At 34.2% G+C, this 16,495-nt stretch overlaps 1 protein-coding gene across 1 annotated transcript in view; it reads right to left on the bottom strand.

The window, feature by feature from the left end:
• The window catches only part of ADAMTS6 (ADAM metallopeptidase with thrombospondin type 1 motif 6), a 306,464-nt gene that overhangs the window by 275,694 nt on the left and 14,275 nt on the right, over window positions 1–16,495 (bottom strand). The window contains exons 4-6 of the mRNA XM_021702211.1: window positions 11,815–12,026; window positions 11,226–11,309; window positions 10,577–10,722 (exon numbers count right to left, since the gene is read on the bottom strand). Of these exons, the coding sequence (XP_021557886.1) occupies window positions 10,577–10,722; window positions 11,226–11,309; window positions 11,815–12,026 (442 nt within the window). The remainder of the gene's footprint in view (window positions 1–10,576; window positions 10,723–11,225; window positions 11,310–11,814; window positions 12,027–16,495) is intronic.

Below are 16,495 nucleotides of genomic sequence, written 5' to 3' on the forward strand. Positions count from 1 at the left end.
GAAAGATAGCTGTTTTCCCTTGTTTAAAAATCCTTCAGAATGGAAATAGCATTTCCTTTATTAACAATGTATTTCAAATCTGCCAGTCAAGAAAGTATTTATTTACCTGTTTATTGTCTATTTCCATACATTAGAAAGTAAGCTCCATGAAAACAGGGAATTTGTCTACCTCACCCCAGATCCCAGCATCTAAGATAATGCCTTGCACATACTAGAAATCCAGTAACTTTTTAAGAAAGAAAGACAATATATGATTATTACATATAAGATCTTATTTTTCTTGTTGCTTAATATATTTCATTATGCCTTTATCCCTGTTTGTATGTTAAGTAAGTACACGTGAAGGTTTTAATTGTCCAATTTTTACTAACAGCCTATCTTAAATAATTCATTTAGTCTCTTTCTCTTACAGTTAAAATAAAACATGTGCTTTAATACTAAACTCAAAGATACACCTGTTATTAAAGTAAGGCTTCTTTGCAAATATGGTTATAGTTAGCAGAAAACATTCCACTTAATATAATACTCTTGTTAATTAGCTGCAAATCACCTGCTGGTTGACATTTGCCATGTAAAATACAGCCTTTTAGTCTCATATTTTTACTTATGTACTGGTTTATGTGAACTCTTTCAATTCCCACCGAGATTACCTGATGTACAAAAAATTCTTATATTTAAATAATATTAATGTTAAGAATTAAAGCCACCCCCCAAAATCACCTAGGGAATGTAAAGTTAAGAAAAATATTCATTACTTCATGGGGCGCCTGGGTGGCTCAGTCATTAGGCATCTGCCTTCGGCTGGGGTCATGATCTCAGGGTCCTGGGATCGAGCCCCACACCCAGCTCCCTGCTTGGCGGGAAGCCTGCTTCTCCCTCTCCCACTCCCCACTGCTTGTGTTCCTGCTCTCGCTCTCTCTCTCTCTGTCCAATAAATAAATAAAATCTTTAAAAAAAAAAAGAAAAATATTCATTACTTTTTGATTCTGACTCAAACATTTCTGAAAATAAGTCAAACCAACTAAGAAAACATTATAGAAGTAAAAGAGGCAAGATACAAGAAATCACTAAAATTTAATTAACAATATTTTAATTTTAATAGATTTGTACAGAATTAACATAACTGAAACAATTTTGAGTTTGTGTGTTTGTTGTTCTTGTTTTAACAGGTTAGACCTTATTAAAGTTCATATAGTCATTTCATCAGTAATTTATAAAATTTACAAAAAACATTTGTGGGAATATATCAAGTTAGATGTGGGAATATATCAGTTAATTACTGGCAGGGTGACAAAACAGAAAGCAGAAAGTTGCAGTCTTACCGACTGGAGGAAAGCACAGACTGCTGCAGACGAATGGGAATGTTGCTTAAAAAAACAGGGTGAAATCCCCCAAAGTGGAAAGCCACAGATGCATATATTATATATATATATATATATATGAGTCTTTATTTAGAGAAAGAAAGGGAGAGAGAGTGAAATGTAAACATTTCCTGCTTAACAAATTTAGAAGAAATGAGAGTTAGAACATCATCAATGGATGACAAAAGTAGACAGTAAAAGTTTTGTGAGAGACAGGATATTTACAGGGCTTCAAAGTAAGTCTTCAAAACCTGCGTATTAATTTAAAAAGGGAAAAACAGGTGTGCCTGGCTGGCTCAGTTGTACAGCACGTGACTCTTGATCTTGGGGTCATGAGTTGGAGCCCCATGTAGGGCATAGAGCTTAACTAAAATTAAATAAATAGGGAAAAATACAAAGGAGGGGCGCCTGGCTGGTTCAGTCAGTAGAGCATGCAATTCCTGGTCTCAAGGTTGTGAGTTTGAGCCCCAGGTTGGTGTAGAGATTACTTAAAAATAAAATTAATTAATTAATTAAAAAAAAGAAAAATACAAAGGAGAAACATGGTGAACATCACCTTAACCAAGTGATCAAAATTCGTATCTCCATACTTGAAAAAATCAATATCATGTGCATCCTGATATGCTATACTTAAAAAAAACCAAAATATTACTCAGTGTTATTCCTGAAAAGTATGTATGAATTGAATTTAATTCTGAATAAACATCAGAAAATGCAAATTAAGGTACATTTCATGAAAAATACATGTACTCTTTAAAAATGTCAAAGTCAAGATAAAAGAAATTGAGAACTAATTCGGATTAAAAGAGAATCTTGAAGAAGACAAGAGAAATAAATGTAATGTATGACACTAGATTAGATACTGGCCTGAGGGGGAAAATACTTACAAAGAATATTAGGACAATTGATAAAATTTAAATATGAAATGCAGATTGTTAAATAATAGTACTGTATCAATGTTAAATGCCCTGATTTTGACAACTGTACTATGGTTATGTGAGACAATGTGTTTGTTCTTAGAATATACAAACTGAAACATTTAGGGGTAAAGGAAAGGGATATCCCCAGATACTTTCAGAGGGTACACAGAAATTTTAAAATGTTTGCCTGGGGACTTCCATTTCCAGTCAAGATGGAGTAATAGGGACCAAATTTACCCTGAGGCTGCCTGAAACCATTTTAAAAATGAACAAAGTACATAAAATATCATTTTGCAATACACTAGACATCAGGAAATGAAGGACAGTGATCCCTGAGAAACAGCAATCAAATTAAGCTCTAGCATTATCCCAGCTTATCACCTTGAAAATTTCCAGGCCCTGGTACAGAGTAGGGAAAGCCAGGAGAGCCCAATGGACTGTTAGTGTTGAAGAGACAGAGCAGGAAATATGGGAGATCATGCTAGCTAGAATTTATAGGACCAGCTATAGGAGAAAAGAAAGTTACACAAAGAGCAAATTTTGGAAATTTCCAGAAGGAAATTCTTGACAATTCTAATCAGCACATGGGTGTGAGGGAAGAACCCAAGGCCAGGGAAAGAATTACCCAAAAGGATTAGAGATGACATAACCCATCACTCATATAACATGGGATAAAGGGACTATTCCCACTCAGCGCAACTAGAAAACCCCAAGATTCACAAGGTCTTGTATAACAGTGTTCAGAAGGGACTTACCTCAGTACTGGGGAATAATTAGCCCTACACTGAGCATTTCTCCCATCCGGCATAACAAATCTTAAAAGCAAGACACAAAAGAATCAAGATCCAAGGAACCTAATGCATTCTGAAAATTAGAATTTTTAAAAAATTTATTTGTCAGAGAGAGAGAGAGAGAGCACAAGAATGGGGAATGGCAGGCATAGGGAGAAACAGGCTCCCCGCAGAGCAAGGAGCCCAATGCGGGGCTCTATCCCAGGACCCTGGGATCATGACCTGGGCTGAAGTCAGAGGCTTAACAGACTGAGACACCCAGATGTCCCCAGAAATTAGAATATTTATTACAAATAAATCCAGTACCCCAAAAGGTATAATAACACAATGTCTGTTATCCAATCAAAGATTGCCAGGTATGCAAAGAAGCAGGAAAACACAACACATAATAAAGAGATTTATTAGTCAATTGAAACTGATTCAGAACTGACAGAGATACTAAAATTAGCAGACAAGATTTTTAAAATAGTTTTTATACTTTCCAAAGCTTTATATTTTCCCAAGTTGTTATAACTTGGGAGTTATAGTGATATTTAAAAGATTAAACAACTGCAAAGCACTTAAGAATTTGGCACATAATAAACAATTGCATAAATACATCCATAAAACCAATATAGATACTAAACTTACTATTCCTTAAAGTTAAGTATTTATTAGAATAGACCCTTCTTCAAGTATTTAATGATACCTATTATAAATAAACCTCAGTTTTAGTCAAGGTGTATAAATAAAGATAGTTCATTAAATTGCATGTATTTAGTCAACCCTGGGCAGTGAGAAAAAAGTATCTTCTTATTTCCATTTTTAAAAGTTTAAGAAGCAAACATAGGTAATGCCTAGGATGACCATAATCCTGATATACCTGATCCTAGTTTGGGCCTATTGTCTAGGCATACCTGCCAATGGTACCCTCTCTCACTCTTTAAAGTGTCCCAGATTGCACAGGAAATGAAGGTTGCACAAGTCTGTCATAATCCTTGATTGGAATGGAAACTGAATCTAGATAAACACACTTGAGTAAGGAATCAACAAACCAGGGATGAAGTGAACGGAAACTAGAAAACTAAGAATGAAAGAACAAGAGTGATAAGAGAAAAATAAATGCTTCAAAATGCCCAAATAAGAAAATCAATACATCCGGAAACTGAATTCAAGATTCCACTGCTGCCGATAAACTTGTATATATTTTTTTAAGATTTTATTTATTTATTTATTTGAGAGAGAGCAAGAGAGAGAGAGAGTGAGAAATAGCATGAGAGGGGAGAGGGTCAGAGGGGGAAGCAGGCTGCCCACTAAGCCGGGAGCCCGATGTGGGAATCGATCCCAGGACTCCGGGATCATGACCCGAGCTGAAGGCAGTCACCTAACCAACTCAGCCACCCAGGCGCCCCCAAACTTGTATACTCTTAAAAGTTTAGTGATAGTTCATAAAAAATTTATCTGGCATTTCCTTAAGGATAAAAAAGAAAGCCACAAATGAATACCAAATAAATGGTAATGTACCACATTTAATTTCCTTTTCCTATCTGTTTTAATATATAATCATGAAGGTAATACATAATTCCAATAGATACATCCTTTAAAAATTAAGAAAACTTGCTTAAATCCACACACAATAGGCCAAGTTTTAGCAAGAAACTATTTTTTTATAGCTATTTTCAATCTCCCAACTGAAAACATTAGTTGACTTTGGAAATTCTAATCCCTTTAAAATCCAGCAGCAACAAAGCAAATAGTCATGATCCCTTAAGAGGATAAATATGTTCTTTTTAATTAAAGACTAAAATATGTGACTTGGTGTGCAATTTTTGCGTATGTATTATGAGATGTACTTATATGTCCTATGCATTTCATTATCGAAAAACTGAAAAGGAATTATGATTATTAAAGAATAGTCTATTAGTAGAGGCATTCTTAAAAGATCTGGATCTTGAATTTTCAAGGATGTAGTCAAGTAAGAGGAATGAAGTCCTGATATGTGCCACAATGTAGATGAATCTTGAAAACACTACGCAAAGTAAAAGCCAGTCACAAAAGACTACCTATTTTATGATTCCATTCATACAAAAAGTCCTGACTAGGCAAAGCTATAGAGACTAAAAGTAGATTAGCCGTTGCCTCAGTCTGGGGCTGGGATGGGAAGGATACGAGACTAGGAGATGACTTCTTATAGGAATGATGGAAATGTCCTAAAATTAATTATGGTGATGGTTGCACAACTCTGCAAATATACTAAAAGCCACTGAGTTGTACATTTAAATGGGCAAACTGTATGGTCTATGAATTATATCTCAATAAATCTATAACCAAAAAGAATTTAGGTTATAATTCCTGTCTGAAATATATATTGCTATATACTAGTATCTTAAAGATAGAAAACATGATTCTAATATTTGATAGGAGAGAAATCCAGGAAATTAATGCATTAGTCTGTTCATGCTAATTGCTCAACACTGATGCAAGAACACTCTATGTCACTAAATGCCTACTGATTTTCATACTATAAAAAGATTTCTTGAATGCTTTTGCCACAAAATAAATTTAGAAATTGTCTTGACTTGGGGCACCTGAGTGGCTCAGTTGGTTGGGTATCTGCCTTCAGCTCGGGTCATGGTCCCAAGGTTTTGGGATTGAGCCCCGCATCGGGCTCCCTGCTCAGCGGGGAGCCTGCTTCTCCCTCTCCCCCCTGCTCCCGCTCTCTCTCACTATCTCTCTCTCTCAAATAAATAAATAAAATCTTGGGCGCCTGGGTGGCTCAGTCGTTAAGCGTCTGCCTTCAGCTCAGGTCATGATCCCAGGGTCCTGGGATCGAGCCCCGCATCGGGCTCCCTGCTCCGCGGGAAGCCTGCTTCTCCCTCTCCCACTCCCCCTGCTTGTGTTCCCTCTCTCACTGTCTCTCTCTCTGTCAAATAAATAAATAAAATCTTTTAAATAAATAAATAAATAAATAAATAAAATCTTAAAGATATTTAAAAAAAAGAAAAAAGAAATTGTCTTGACTTTAAATTTGGTGAATACTTCCTAACTTCATGTGGGAATATAAATAATTTTTAAATCTGTCAAATTGTAGATATGTATTTCTAAGTACCCATTAATTTACAGTTTCTCAATACAAAGTTTAATTAGAATAATATGAAAGTTTTGTAACATGCGCAACTTTTTTTTAAAAGATTTTATTTATTTATTTGACAGACAGAGAGAGAGGGAGAGAGCACAAGCAGGGGGAATAGCAGGCAGAGGGAGAAGGAGAAGCAAACTCCCTGCTGAACAGAGAGCCAGACATGGGGCTCGATGCCTTCCCTGAGAAGGCAAATGCTTAACCAATGAGCCACTCAGGTGCCCCAACATGTGTAACTTTTTAAGTGTATATATACAGTTCTATTTTATCTTCTTAAATTCTGTTTATTAGAGTTTCAAATACAAAATATTAATCAGTTCTTGACCTACTTATATAGTGTCATATTACCAAATGTCCCCACATATCAGACATCAGTACTACCAACACTCATGTGGGTACTTGCAAGCTGGACCCTGCTTCAAGAGAAATCCCCTCCATCATGACATCCCCCATGAAAGAAAAAGAGATCAGGTGGTCCCCAACTGCCTTTACTGCTGGTGCAGACAAATGCAGCCTTGACCATTGAGGAACTCTGAAATCTTCACTAAGGCTAATCTCAGCTGACAAAGGTGAATAGAGACTACATTGCTGGAACTTTTCCAGAGCTAGAAACACCATACTCAACCCAGCCAGCACTCTTATGTCCACAGATGAAGATCTTTCTCTACCAAAACCATTCCATAAAATCTGGAAGGGGTGACTATTTCATCAAATGCACAGACATCAACACAAAGCTATAGAAAGATGAAAAAGCAAGAAAACATGACACCACCAAAGGAATACAATGATTTTCCAGTAACTGAGTGCAAAAAATGGAAATCTACAAATTGACAGACAAATAATTCAAAATAATTGTTCTTAAAAAGTTCGGCAAGCTACAAAAGAACCCAGATCCACAACTCAATGATATCAGGAAAAGAATATGTGAATAAAATAATAAATTCAAAAGAGAGATCAAAATTATATAAAAGAACCATTAGAAATTCTGAAGCTGAAGAATAAAATGAATGAAATTTAAAAATGCAATAGAGAACAACAACAGACATACCAAGCAAAAGAAAGAAACCATGAACTTGGAAACAAATCATTTGATACTACCCACTAAAAGAAAAAACAAACAAAACAATGAAGAAAGCCTACCTAAATTATGGAACATCGCCAAATGAAGTAATATTAGCATCATGGGAGTCCAAGAAGAAGAGAGAGAGAAAGGGGCAAAAAGCTTATTTAAGGAAATAATGGTTGAGAACTTTCAAAATCTGGGGAGATATATGAACATCTAGGCACACTAAGTCATCACATTGTACACTTAAAGTATATACAACTTTGTCAATTATACTTCAGTGTTTAAAAAAAGATTTGATAAAGCTAGCTGGTATATAACAGATGTTCATTATATACACATACACACTTATGTATAAAAATAAATGTATATAAAAATTAAAATATATGTGTGTATATAAATAGTTTTTAATATACTCTTCGGTGTTAATGCAGTAGTTTTTATACCAGATAAAATAAAATTTAAAAAAATTTTTAATTAATTAACTTTTTTTTTTAGAGACAGAGTGTATGGAGTGTATGAGTGGAGCAGGGCAGAGGGAGAAGGAGAGAGACTCTTAAGCAGACTCCTCATTCAGCGTGGAGCCCCACACGGGGCTCAATCTCACGACCCTGAGATCATGACCTGAGCCAAAATCAAGTCAGATGCTCAACTGACTAAGCCACCGAGGCGCCCCCAGAATTTTAAATTTTTTATACTGCTTATTTATTTCTGTCTAGTCACAGTGATCTCATAGCTTTGTAGAGCACAGTTCGCTTTAAATTTATATCAATATAAAAAAATAAAATATTATTTGCTAAGAGGAGATAGTATTTTAAGTTTTTATACTTTCATTTTTTCAAAAGCAACTATTATTACCTAAGTAACTACAGTTCCAAATGGTTTTCTGCTTAAAACATTTAAATCCCTGAGATAAAATTTGGCCTAGTGGAGATAAACATATCCATCAATTTTTCTCTGGAATTCTCAGTAAACACATTATACATTCTCCCTAGTGAGCTGACATTTCAAGCATGAACTTACCTATAAATGGTGAAGTCATAATCCTGAATATGTTAATGAGTGAGTTACATGAAGCAATGAAAAGCGTTAATATATGAGCATCTATAAAAATTCTTTGAATTTTTACTAAAAGTAGCAGTATGATTTAAAGATATATTCAATTTCACAAATTAAAAGTATATAAGGAAGAATCAAGATGGTAAACCACCCAACAAAAACTCTAAATATTAGAGATGATATTCATCAGATTTAGATGTCACTCCATGGCCTTAATAATTCAAAGACGATTAGACTTTTAAATAAGTAGACGTTTAAATAAGCTCAAAGTTACTTTGAGACTATAACAATTCAAAAAGGCACTCTATGCTGCCCCAAAGAGATACTTTTCTAGCCTCCACTATATAACTAATTGAAAATGGTATGATATATGAACTCTTCAAAGTACTGTCCTATTAAATCCTGAGATCATTTCTAGTACTAGTCCGACCATTAGGAGACAAGTTTAAAAAGAAAATTTTATGTTCAAACCTCAGGCATCAAAAAGGCACTCAAAATAGCTTATAGAAACAAGGAAGGACTCTGCAGAGGATCAGAAAAATATCTGGGCCAATTCAGAGGAACAAGACAGCTGAATATTGTAGCCAGTGCAAAGAAAAGATGGCTAACTGCCCAGATATATTTCACGACTCAAATACTTATAAACGTGCACTGTTGGTATAGCTATTGTCATTTGATGCAAAAGCTAAAAATTGAATGCACATACAATAACAAAAATATAAAGCACCAGGAGCCCAGTGGGCATTGCCTTTTTGGGGAGAGTTGGACTTTATAAATATAAACACAGAAGCCAATGTAAATTATCTGTGATCATTTTGCTAACCATATATAAAAAACATTCTCCTGTAGTAATTTCATTGACACTAATCATATCCATATATATATTTTTATACAAAGGTTTCTATATTTGCACAATTCTTAGTATATTTTTAACTCCTCAAGTATATTTGGGAATCATTCCAGACCACAAGACTCTGAGGAATTGCAGAATTTATCAGACTGACATGTCAACACATATGAATACAGAACCCATACAATGTTGTTTTTATTTGCAAGTATGTCATAAACAAACTTTTCTAGCTTACAGTGCCAGGTAGATGAAGTCAATTAAAGTAATTATAACTGAAAAAATAAATAAATAAACCGAGAAGCTTTAACTTTACAACTTAGTTAACAGGAACATTTTTTAAAAAGCTAAATTCACATTATCTTCCAGGATCTCAAGATTCTGATGCCACGTAACTTTACATTCCCGCCATATAGTTTAATGTAGAGTCAATGGGCACACCATTGTTAAGTACTATCTTGCAAATTAAAAGAAATAATCAAGACAACAAAGGCTATTTCATTTCACCAAGGTAGAATAATGCTTCCATTTTGCTTATTGTTTTTTTTCATTTTTAAATACTGATAAGAGGTCAAAGGACAAGTTCATCTTAAAATGATTTAAGCATGCTTCTAACCAGTCATAATTAAGGTATAAAAAAACTAAGACAGTAGTCTAAGATAGCACAGTCATAGAAGACAGGATCATCAGGGTTTGAGACCTGCACTTTCACTTGCTTGAGCGATTTAAATATTTTAAACTAGTTTCCTCACTTTTTAGATGGGAAAAGTAATAATGGTATCTACTTCACAGAATTCTTGTTGGAGAGTAAGGAATAAAAGGATCTGAACAAGTTATGTAAAACCGGAAAGAAATACATGAATTAATTGCATTATCATCAAATAATAATTTTACCCTGAGAAGCAAGCTATTCAACATATAATGTAATAAATGTGCTTCTTTATATTTATACCTTAATTAAAACATTTTTAATTAAATAAACATTCATCTAAGTAAATTGTGTAACTATTGATGTCCTCCCTTTTAACAATTTGGAGGTAAGAATAATTAATGTATTTTATAACCAAGAGTGATGACTCAATTATAATCCCATACTTTTTAATCTTTGTTTTATTATGTATTTTGTTCAATTAACAAAACATACATGTGCTTCCAATTAAACCTTATGAATAGATATTAGTTGAAGGAAAGATGTTTATTACATTTCTAAGTCAACTCTAAATATGTTCTTTTTTCTTACTCGGTTCATTTGATGCAAACACAATAATAGTGTAATATATTCCTTCTCACTGGTGATTAACAAATTACCATTTGCTTTCAATATATTCATTACCTGAATGAGACTTTAGATAGAACAAAATATAGTTAAAATATTAAACACAACAATCAAAGATAAAATATTTGCAACAAACCATACCTAGTAATAAGAACAGCATTATCGTGGTGGGCAATCCCATTTTCTGGAATGGTGTTTCCATCACTTTGGTGAGAGAGAATGGATTTCTGCCATTTACAGAAGCTATCGAGGGACTTGTCTGCATGGTGGTTTATCTCCAAGTTTGGCTGCAATACAACATGCATACCAGAAATGTTCCAAACAAATTACTAAGGTCAGTTGTTAAAACTTTTGAAGAACTAAAGTGGGACTATAATTAGAAGCAGTGGTTTCTAGGAATAATCTCTTGCCAATTTTTATCTCTGTAATATCTGACCTAGAGTTAATTTAGTGTACTACTGAATATTCTTTCCAGTTCCAGCTTTAATGATCATGTGAATATATGTGATTCTCAGCAACCAAAACCACTATTATTAGATCTGCCAAACAAATGCTCATCTTTATACTGAAACATATAGCTAATATACATATATAGAGCCTTAACATGAATAGGAGGTATATTCTTATAAAGTACTTAAAATTTGCTTAAAATATTAAATACTTAGTGGTGAAAATCATATTCAACTAGAACTTCCTAAAAGGATCAATAATAAAATACTTTATTTTATAATACATAATTCTACAGCCTGTCTGTTAAGGGTTTTAGTTTTCTAAACTAACTCATTCTTACCTGATCTTCTGTAAGAACAATTAAGCGGGCCACTATAATATTCACAACGTTTCCTAGGCTGGAATCACGGTAAAGTTTGGCAACCTGACCTCCAGAAAATAAGAAAAGACACAAAGTCAGACAAAAATCATAGGCTGATTGTTTAATATTTTTTTAAAGAATGGTAAAACAATTTTTCATAAATTAAACCACTTTGTATATAAAAAGATATTATTTTATCTCATATCACTTAGAATTCTACCCTCAAGATGCCTCCATAAAAGATTTTTATACAAATCTACCTCAAGAAATATTTTCTCCTAAAACTGAGCTACAACATGTAATTAAGAGGGTGAGCTGATGTTTCAAGTTAAAGAAAACCTTTTAAACAAGATTTAATACGACCCATTCAAAAAGTCCTATTACCTAAAATGAACAGTAAGGTCACCTTTAAATTTATTTCCTATGGAACTGAAACATTAATATATTAATTCTTTCTCATTTTAGATGAGTACATTCTTAAAATCATTAATTCACATTAAAAATCCATGACCTTAGTCAAAACCACAAATTATTAAGTTAAAATATTATAGAGAGGCATCAAACTTACAATATTCATCACACTCAAAATGTAATGTTCAATGTCTTTGCGGCCATGGTAGCCCACCATCATTTTGTCTGCCACTACCAGTGTCTCCACAAACCGCTCAATGCTTACTGATCTCTTCTGTCTGTGGCGGATATGCGTGCCATTAATTGGTAGTGAAGAAGGAAAAGTAGATGTGTCATTCAGCCACCAAGGTTTGCCACTTCTTATGAGGTCTACAATAAAAATAATTAGCTAGTTCAGATAAGTTCACCAACTAAGCTTACTTATTTTTAAATCTTTCATATAGATATGCTCCTCATAAATTGCCTAAAGTATTAAGATTTTTCAGTGAAGAGAGGGGAGAAGGAAATGTAGTAGTAAGAAAATTAAACTCTTTAAAGTATTCAAAATAGTCATTTTATCTGAAACAAATTAAACATTAATAACATTCAGCTACTCATAACAAAAAATAAGCCTAATGAATTATTTAATAAAAAAATATACATATATTTTAAAGATTTTATTTATTTGACAGAGACAGAGATAGCAAGAGCAGGAACACAAGCAGTGGGAGTGGGAGAGGGAGAAGCAGGCTTCCCCCCGAGGAGGGAGCCCGATGTGGGACTCGATCCCAGGACCCTGGGATCATGACCTGAGCCGAAGGCAGACGCTTAACGACTGAGCCACCCAGGCGCCCAAAATATTTTTTAAATAATCATTTCATATTACTCCAATGACCAATTATGTCATAATATTTTTAAATATAGAATATGTACTTCATAAAGCTTTTTTAAAAACAAGAGCATTAATTTTCTATACACCCTAAGACAGTTCTGATGAAGAACATCAATATTGCAAAAATCTGTTACTTTTTTTTTAAGTAAGCTCTATGCCCATCATGGGGCTTGAACTCACCACCTCTTGTTATAGCAAGAGTCACATGCTATAACAACTGAGCCAGCCAGGTACCCCCAAAATCCTATTCCTAAAATGCCTCTGAGCATTTATTTTAAAGTAAGATCTTTTATTAAACTATCTCAATTAGAGCAATTCTACTGCTCTAGAAATCTCAATTCTAAAAGGCTGTGAATTAAGTTTTTCATTTAGTTTTGCGATATACAACTATTTATACTAACAGAGTACCCAAAGTATTACTCTTCTAAAACCCAGAGGTAAATGGTGCTACAATGAGAGTTGAAAGATTATGATTACAGCAGGAATTCCTTTAAACCACATTTTACTCTGGATTGCAGTTTAATCCTTTGTTTTCTAACAGTTGGTCCTTCAGTACAGAGAAAACCTTTTAGTACTACAGCATTTGTAAACACTTGTCTCATTTATATTCATCTTTATTTAATAAACTTGAATGAGTATAATTCCTCTGCATACCTTACTTTCATATCTGTATGATCTTTCTAACATCTACTTATTAAAAATTTAGTGAGGAAGAATCATTTTAATTTTTATAATATAATTGACAGAAACTGGCAGTATTCTCTATTATTTTTCTAATTTCTTTAGTGTTTACCCTTTAATAATTACTTTGGTAAAAGTTATAAATTTTAAGAAATAAGAGATAGAAATGACTATGACAGATACCAGTAAAATATTTTTGAAGCTCATATAAATTGAGTATTTTTATTCCTAAAGGCCAAGAGAGGCAGAGACATATTACTTCTTATCTCCCAATAGTATAACTTCTAGACAGCCAGTAAGTATTCCCTTATTCCAGACAGACTCTTAAGGTGGCCCCCCATGACCTCCCGATGTTTACACTTCATGTGATCTCTTCCCCTTTAGTGTGGGTGGGACCCGTATCTTGCTTCTAACCAAGAGAATACAACAAAGATAAAGGAATATACACGATTACATATATGAGTACATAGTTATGTTACATAATATTGTAACATCTTTCTTACTAGAGCCTTTCCCTTGCTGGCTTTAAGGAAGTAAGCAACCAATTTGGTGAACTGTACATGGCAAGGAGCTACAGACGGCCTCTGGCAGACAACCAGCCCCAAACTAAAGCTTTCAGTCTTTTAATAGCAAAGAACTGAATGTTGCCAACAACCATGGGAATACGAAGGTAGATTCTTCGTCAGTCAAGACTCCAGATGAGAACCCAGTCCTGACTGAGGCTAAGTCAATTAGCTCATTCATGTACAACTGCTGTTCCACAGAAACTGTGAGATAATAAAAGTATATTGCTTAAGCCACTGAGTTTATGGTAATATTGTTATGAAATGGTCAAAATCCTTTCCGCATTAACATAATTCTAATTTTTTTTTTTGCTCAGTCTGTCAAGATCATAAAACCACCCATGTATTCAAATCATGCCTAGTTTTCCCTTCCTCTGGATGGACAGCCTAAATGTCTAAATATCGGATTTGATTTCCATTATTTTGATCATTTTCACTCCTCTGATCCATTCAATTTCTCCTTATATTTATTTAAAGTATTTGTGAAAAGAATTAGACTTGATTGGGCAAAATAAACACAGCAATGGTGTTTCTCATTAGATAGCACTCAATATAAAGTAGCTACTGTTATCATCATTTTCATAAATTTCAGACTTTTAGCTTTTTAAATTGTTGGTTTGCTTGGTTATCACTCCATCAGATAAATGTATATATAATGTCTTTGATGGACATTCATAAATGGAAAGAGTCTTACACACAAAGAATTTGTAGTCTGAGATAGATAAAATACACACACAATGAATAAGTGTAATCAAGATATCTGGTTTCACTTTTAAAATTAAATTAATCCAGCATGATTGCATCATTATGAAACAATATCTACATTCTGTAATCGTCAATTGACTGCTTAATGTTAAGCTTAATGATCTGTAACTAATATACTGTTTAGTCTAAAATAGAACACACAACTGACTTGTTTCAAAACAAAGATTAGTAGTTATTCAAATGATACTACATATGCTCAATTTAATTTTGGATAGAGTTTAGAATGTCAAAGAAAACATTCTTCCATAAACATATACAATAAAGAACTTTTCCCCAAAACCAAATACATAGATCTCTTTATCATCTGAAATAAGATCTTAAATTTTTGATCAGTCTCAAAAAAAATTTTTTTTTAAGATTTTATTTATTTATTTGACAGAGAGAGACACAGCGAGAGAGGGAACACAAGCACAGGGAGTGAGAGAGGGAGAAGCAGGCTTCCTGCGGAGCGGGGAGCCCGATGCAGGGCTCGATCCCAGCACCCTGGGATCATGACCTGAGCTGAAGGCAGACGCTTAATGACTGAGCTACCCAGGCGCCCCAGTCTCAAAATATTTTTAATATATACAGTCATTCAAAATTATTGCATTGACCTGCTTTATTTTTCACTAGTAGCACTTATTACTTCTTGATAGATGGCCATGTATTTACTTGTTGGCTTGACTGCTTTTTTTAATTAACTCTCTTCATTAGAATATAAGCTTCATGGGAGCAGAGACTTTTCTTGTTTTATTTATTGCTGCATCCCAACACCTAGAATAGCCTGACACATACGTGCTAAATAAATATTTATTTAATAAATACATAAGTAAACAATACATGTACAGAGACATGATAATATCTACAGCAATGGACAAGAGCATTCAGTTATCCCTGGATAGTGGTAAATGAGCAACTTTCATTTCTTTTTTTCTTTTTACCCATATTTTCTAAATTTTCTACAAAAAACAGACATTTTTTATTATTTATTTTGAAATTGATAACATAATCTAGTTAGAATGGGAAAATTTATATCTGAATATGAGATAAATATGCCCACTCTCAAAAGAGTTTTTCTATCTTATATTTTGATATAAAATTGAGTTCCCAATAACAGGTTAACTGGCAATTAACACCTATAAATGCACATGTCACTTGAATTATGCTGTCAAAATAGTATCATAATTAAGATCAGTAGTTCTGGGGCGCCTGGATGGCTCAGTCGTTAAGCGTCTGCCTTCGGCTCAGGTCACGATCCCAGAGTCCTGGGATCGAGCCCCGCATCGGGCTCCCTGCTCAGCGGGAGGCCTGCTTCTCCCTCTCCCACTCCCCCTGCTTGTGTTCCCTCTCTTGCTGTGTCTCTCTCTGTCAAATAAATAAATAAAATCTTTAAAAAAAAAAAAAAAAGATCAGTAGTTCTTAACCAGACATTTCCCAAACTTATTAAACATAAAATACTTTTTTTTAGTGATATTCCTATAGAACTTAGGGAACTACTACTGATTTTCCACTCTTGGGAAGCCAGTGAAACGTTTGAAAGTATATAATATAGGGCACCTGGGTGGCTCAGCTGGTTAAGCGTCTGCCTTCGGCTCAGGTCATGATCCCAGAGTCCTGGGATTGAGTCCCGCATCGGGCTCCCTGCTCAGTGGTGAGCCTGTTTCTCCCTCTCCCTCTGCCTCTCCCTCTGCTTGTACTCTCTCTGTCTCTTTCTCAAATGAATAAATAAAATCTTGAAAGAAAGAGAGAAAAAGAGAAAGGAAGGAAGGAAGGGAGGAAGGAAAGAAGGAAATATAATACACCCAGATGTAGGAGACAGCCCACTAAAGACAAAAACAAAGCTGAAGACAGGAAGACCCCAGTTAGAAAGTCATTACAATGGTGCAGGCAAGAGATAACAAGGGTCTGAACTAAATGGACTGGTGTTAAAGGTAACAGAAATGACTAGTGAATAGGTTAAAAGTGAGGAAATAGTCATA

This window comes from Neomonachus schauinslandi, chromosome 7, assembly GCF_002201575.2.
Source record: "Neomonachus schauinslandi chromosome 7, ASM220157v2, whole genome shotgun sequence".
Classification (NCBI taxonomy): domain Eukaryota; kingdom Metazoa; phylum Chordata; class Mammalia; order Carnivora; family Phocidae; genus Neomonachus; species Neomonachus schauinslandi.